Source organism: Opisthorchis viverrini (genome assembly GCF_000715545.1).
Source record: "Opisthorchis viverrini unplaced genomic scaffold opera_v5_20, whole genome shotgun sequence".
In the NCBI taxonomy this organism is placed as follows: Eukaryota; Metazoa; Platyhelminthes; class Trematoda; order Opisthorchiida; family Opisthorchiidae; genus Opisthorchis; species Opisthorchis viverrini.
This window is the reverse complement of record NW_008751676.1, coordinates 244,859-250,965: the sequence shown is the minus strand read 5'-3', so window position 1 is coordinate 250,965 and position 6,107 is coordinate 244,859. Positions and strand designations below refer to the sequence as shown.

The 6,107-nt window shown below is 44.5% G+C and overlaps 1 protein-coding gene across 1 annotated transcript; it reads right to left on the bottom strand.

Annotated features, from left to right (window-relative positions):
* Positions 1–5,475: 5,475 nt before the first annotated feature.
* On the bottom strand, positions 5,476–5,700 carry T265_01794 (hypothetical protein; the record flags this gene model as incomplete). Its single annotated transcript, XM_009165904.1, has 1 exon — positions 5,476–5,700. The coding sequence occupies one exon, from the start codon at positions 5,698–5,700 to the stop codon at positions 5,476–5,478; it is 225 nt and encodes a 74-aa protein (XP_009164168.1).
* Between the last annotated feature and the right edge of the window lie 407 nt (positions 5,701–6,107).

Below are 6,107 nucleotides of genomic sequence, written 5' to 3'. Positions count from 1 at the left end.
TTTCCACAACGTTCTCTTCGCTTGTTATGATGAGGTCCAGAATGGAAGGTATATCTGATCCTCTATACCGCGTGTTGCATGATATATGATTGTGAAAGTCAAGATCATGTAACGTCTCCTAGAAGGCACAATCGAGGGAATTTACCGGATGTTGTTAAGCCCGTAGAAACTTTGGGAGATTGAAATTACTCGTAATTAGTATCTTACCTTTATACCGCAAAGCCACGAGGCGCAGCTTCTCCATTATGGTGTAATTGTGCAGTTCCTCCGCCGAAGGTGGTCGATAGATCACACCAACAACACAGTTGTTTCCTGCTACCGTCCTTATCGAGCACCACGAGGTATCCGATAGCATCAGATCTGCATCAGTTAGCGCTTTGCACAATAGTTGCCTGCTATGGTAAATAGCTACACCACCTCCCCGAGAAATGCGATCCCGACGAAGAAGCATCATTCCAAGGATGACAAGTTCGCTATCCGATAAGTGTGGCTGGAACCAAGTCTCGCTGATAGCAATCAAGTTTGGCAAATGCTTTTCACACAATTCAGATAATTCTGGAATCTTGTAAGTGAAGCATTGCGCGTTCGTGTATAAATATTTAATGTTGTTTATTGACAGCAGTGTTGGGCAGTACGCAAGAGAATGTGCAGTTTGGACGGTTATAATTGGGCCGACCCTGGCAGAGTCGGCAGCTGGTCATTTTTTGAAGTTTCACCTGGTTTACAAACTCCTACGGCTTCATCTACTTTAACGTTGGTCTCTTATGTGGGTATGTTGTTCCGCATGGGTGTGCTTATCCTTAACTCCATAGGGAGTAAGTTCCTGTGACGTTGCCATTTTGTTTGGATTAAGTTTAGCATATCACCAAGAAGTAGTGTGAGTTTCAGGGGCCTCGGGCCGGTACACACTTACTTCGGTGATTTCGGAATCCGATAAGTATCAACCACGGCCACGTTTTCAATTTCAAGTGTACTGCATAGAAATTGCCACTGCATGTAGTCGTGTGTGTTTTGCGCTATTTTATCTCACGTTTCGTTGTGTTCCGGAACACCCAAGCTGATCAAACTGCGGTCATTTGTATGTTTGTTGGTTGAGTTTGTGGGTTGAGTGTATTTTTGCGCGATGTTTCCGACCACGGTATATCAGCGAAAATCCTTCCGCCATTGACAGCTTCCCCCCTAAGTTGGAATGCTGATAATAGTATACTCTCCAGGTCTTTCTCGGTATTAACGGTAACTCTGAGAAGTCTTGGCTTACCGGTATCTGGCGAATTCGGTGGTCGACTTAATCGTGTTAAGGAAACCGGTTCGATAGTTTCTAACTTCATTTTAGCGCAAAGTTTGAACCACTCCTCCAGTTCGCGCTTGTGTCTCGCTTGTAATAACGTATCGTAATGTTCGGTGACGTTAGCGCAAATAACAATAAGTCCCGATGAGGCTTTCCGTTTATTATTGAGCGACATAGTTTTAGATTCAATGGCCTGTTTTGACGTTACTACATCGGTTTGTAACATAGGTATGGAGTTCTTTGTTAATTCAACATACTCCACTCCCCCACCGGTCCAGACTCACGTGGTTGAAACAGCTCTCTGATATGTTCTAGTGGTTTCTCTAATGAGCCCAGTCTAATCTCCATTAGGTCGTTCCTTTTGCTGATGTCATTTGTGTTCGCATTTTGGCTGCCGTTATTCAACATGTTATCTCTACAAGTGACACATAGATAACATACTGATGAGTGACTGGCATCATTGACAATCTACACCGTTGCATCAATCATCATCAATCAACGGGCGTGCACATGCAGTTTACGAGAACAACATTGAACTGAGGGCGTATTGAGACTCACCGGGCCAGAACAGGTCATACATGGGTCGCATTAAATTTTTTTTGTTATCGTGCGCGCTGTCGACGCTTTCGTTAATGTTGATGCTATAGAACGGGTAACGCGTTTGGACATGTTTGGGCGTGTGTGTAGGGCAGGTTAGCTAGCGGAATTGCGAGCGTGTGGTGTGTATGTCCAGTTTTGGGTCTACACTCGGACTAGCGTTTGCGGCAGCCGGTTAGCAGAAGTTGTGAACGCAGTCAACTCGGAGGGCCAGTGATTATCGATCCGCAAAGAAGAGGGATTTAATGGTGAAACTTGCGCGGACAGATTTCTCAATAGCGCTAGTAAATGTTTACCGATCTGTGCAGAAGTGGTTTAATAGGATGGAACTCGTCGCGGGCTACCGTTTCGTGTAGGCAACGTGGAGTATGGTCGAAGATTGCGAGTAGTTGTGCGCGTGTACGTGGAATCCGTGACGTGAGCCAGATCCCAATATCCATAGCTCCTCAACAGCGATAGCTGAGACGAATTTTTCTCTCCGACGGGAGGCTATCCGAAACCTTGGTATCCGGGGCACGAATGGCCACTCTAATTTGAGCTCGCCCGGAAGTAAAGGGAGCGATTATTGTCCAAGTCGTTTTAAGATTATTTCCAAATCTAATACATAAGGAAACAGGCGATAAAACAGCTTTTCCACAAGATTTTCCACGTTCTCGTAGACTCTGCGCAAAGCCAACGATAGCCGTCAAAATACGAATTCCGCGCCCGAATTCCGCAATGTAAGAAAAAAGGTAGATCTCGTGATCTAGTGAGTGGTGGCGACCTGTACAGTAATGTGTGTGGCGAAAGGGCAGCTACAGGCCTTCGCCTGACACCTCCGGTGGACCTAAAACGGAATATCACATTCTAAGTAGGTATTGTTGAATTGATTGGACCTGTTGGGAGGGGGGCTTGTATAATCTTTACGACTCAGAAGAAAGTTAATGTCATCCAGTGCATTTCACACCCTCCAGCTCTGTGCATAAACACGGGCACCATGCAATTAGGACTCGGTTGTACAATATGTTTGCAAGGTAAATGGACCAGTTACATAAACATCAGAGATCATTCACCTTTCCGTGGATGCTTGATTCATCTATTCTTATAGGGTATTATGCTTCCACGGGTGTGTTGTACGCTGCAAACTTAGCAAGCGGTGTATAACCTTATTACAGAACACTGTTCAATAAAGCCATTTTGAAGGTACTGTTGAAAAGCATTTTGATGTTTGCGAAATCTTCAGTTTAGTGATCAATTAAACGGTAAGTCGCAGGTTGGACTTTTATGCACAAATCTTAATAGTGTTAAAAATAGAGGCAAAACTGCTGCATACTTTGGACGCCAGTATTGTTCCGGGTCAGATACTGACATTGTGCTGAACTACAGCTTCTCATCCAAGATAAACTTATTGTCGGTTGCCCGATGAATGTACGATAAATGGCGGGCGCTTTGCTAATATATTATGAAAATCACCCGGTACAACCATTTGGACCGGTGTTCCTCCCGCTATGGTACACAAGGCTTGTTTGCATAAGGCCAAATCCAACGGTAGCAGACAAAAAGTGTTACAGCTGTTTTCATGGGAACGTTGCATAAATCTACACAAGATCGAGGTTGGGTGGTAATCATCCAATCAAGGCCGCTCGAAACCGATTGGCTCGCACCTCAACCTTTGATTGTACCTAGATGTCTTGAGACGTATGTGCCCCACTGAAGTGATGCCTGGTTGTCTGAAGAGCTCTCCTGCGGACAAGACACTCAGCATTCGGTCAGCCTACTGACATAGTAGTGTGACGTTCGTAAGACACTTAATTAGGTCTGTTTCAATTCCCCGAAATGCCTTTCGGCACCGGAGCTGCGTTGTAGTGCTCAGAAGGTGAAATATTTCGCAATCAACTATTACCAGTTTTAGCGATGTATGTGGTGCTATCAGAACTCACACATATGCTACAACAAACAAGGTGCTGAAGTCAACAATGGAGGGGATGATTCGTAAGTGAACCATTTAGGAATTACTTTGGATAAGATCGCGTTGACTTTTTGAGCCACGGTATCTAACCTGACACACAGTCATTTAACCTTCTGGTGACCTAAAAACACGGTTATTTGATGATTATCAGTCGGTTACATAAAATGCAAACGCGGCTCACAATAGCTAATTTAAACTTTATGTAACCGCAAATAACGTTCATATGGCAGTTCTGATGGTGTAACCGCCAAAACAGGTAGTTATTAGATGGCTATGAAACCGTCAAATACCTGGGAAACTCGGGTTCCTTGGACTGTGTATGCTGTCCAAGTGAACAATGTACGAGGAACTTTTGGCAGTGAAGAGATATCCAATCCATGATTCAGCGAAATTAGTGTGAGGCTTTTATCCTGGGGTATATCACATAGCACTGACTTCACCACTGCATGCGATGTCCTGAAAGAGCGCTGTTTTCCGGTATACTGAGACGTAGACGCTTTTGGATAGCTAGAAAATACCACAAAATAGTATAGCATTTGCGGTCACGGACTTCATATAATCGTTCCACATCGAAATCGATGCGTCATATATAGCTATAGTAGGGTTTCTGGACTAATGGAGGTATAGGAAGCTAATAGTAGTCGAATACACGTGAAAAATGTTGGGCATAAGTGAAAGACGGAAAATACCCTAGACGAAGTTCGATCCATAGGGCAAACATATGTACATACTTTTTATGGGCAACAAACGTTCCCATCCAGACTTAGCGTACCTGCTAGAAGCGCTTACTCTCAGCGCGGAGTAACTATAACCACCTTACAAGGTTGTATATAACTAAATAGAAAAGAATTATGTATGAGGGAGTTGAATTACAACTCAGGTACGCAGTCTCGAACAGTCCACGATCCAGGTAATTGGTAGTGGTAGTGCAGGGTCCTGCACTGAACTAACGAAGGCCATTTACCAAGAAAGCATTATCGACAATGTATGGAATGGAAAGAATAAAGGAGTGCGAACTATGCTGAAGTTGTGGTCTGTTGTACAATAGCTAGACAGTTAATGAATCAACTCGTCGTCCCACGCAAACTGTGGGTGCTTTGGTAGACAAGAACTAAGTTGGGGTAATGTTCTCTTGGTTGACTGCGTAGGCTTCTACAAATATCGATAAGATTTGGGTTCGGAATGAGGCGAAAGGGAGTCGGGTGGGTGCACGTTAGCTAAAGTCCTATATAATTTGACGGCTTTCAGGAACGGTAGAGATGAAAGTAAGGGGAATTTACGAAGAATATACGAGAATAAACGGAAAATCCTTCAGACGTCGAGGGAGGACCAGTGGATAGATCCGGGGGGAACGTGTGTTACGGGTGCATTTCAGGGTTAACTGCAGAGATCGTGCTGAATTAAAACCCACTAACACCCAGTTTACTGTTCGTCGCCTGGTGGCCACTTCGATTCCCGTCCCAAGCGACTTGCGATGACTACGCTACTTCCTTTATAAACTTCTCCCGGTCCACTTCTGTGGGCCTCACTTCCCCATTTAGAATAAAGGGCCTCAGTGAAAGCCTTAAAGAGTCCGAAGACCGTTTTAGAGCGGCTTTTCGAGTAGGGAGCTCAATTTCCTCACAAGCAGCGTAGATCAACGTTACCGTTGTCCAGACTTGATCCTTCTGGGTGAACATGCATTCTGAACCCGGGCCAAAGGGGGGTCCTGATTCACAAGATGGCGAAGTTTATCGGTAGCCATGCATGGGATTCCGCTCAGCATGGATTTCTCCAGTCGGGGTTGGTCCTGTTGCTGTGGGGACTGTTCTAAATCCCTCGAAGATAGTTTGTAGATCCACATACCGTCTTGCGGACCACAAGACATTACCGGGTACGACAAATAACAGGTTGCAGGTAGGTCGATAATATTTTGCGAGGTTACTGAACATGCTGAGCGAATTTTCGGCACTAATTCCTCATTTTGAAATAAAGTTAAATATATTTAACGTGTTACATCAATATATTGATGTAATAGGAGCTTACAGTCGGTCCAAGATCCAACTATGACCCATCCAACGTGAAATTACTTTGTTTTCGGTACGCACTGTAGCAAGTTAAATCGGTGTGGTATTTTTGACTACTGCCCGATCTCAAAGCTCTATAGTGTTGCAGCATTTGTGGATTGTATCACACTATACAACCTACCAGCATTATGTGACAGCCCCTCTAGGGCCTTCGTGGGGCAAGTCGAAGTTCGCGTCGTATATTTCACCTGAAATCTATGTTCATTTT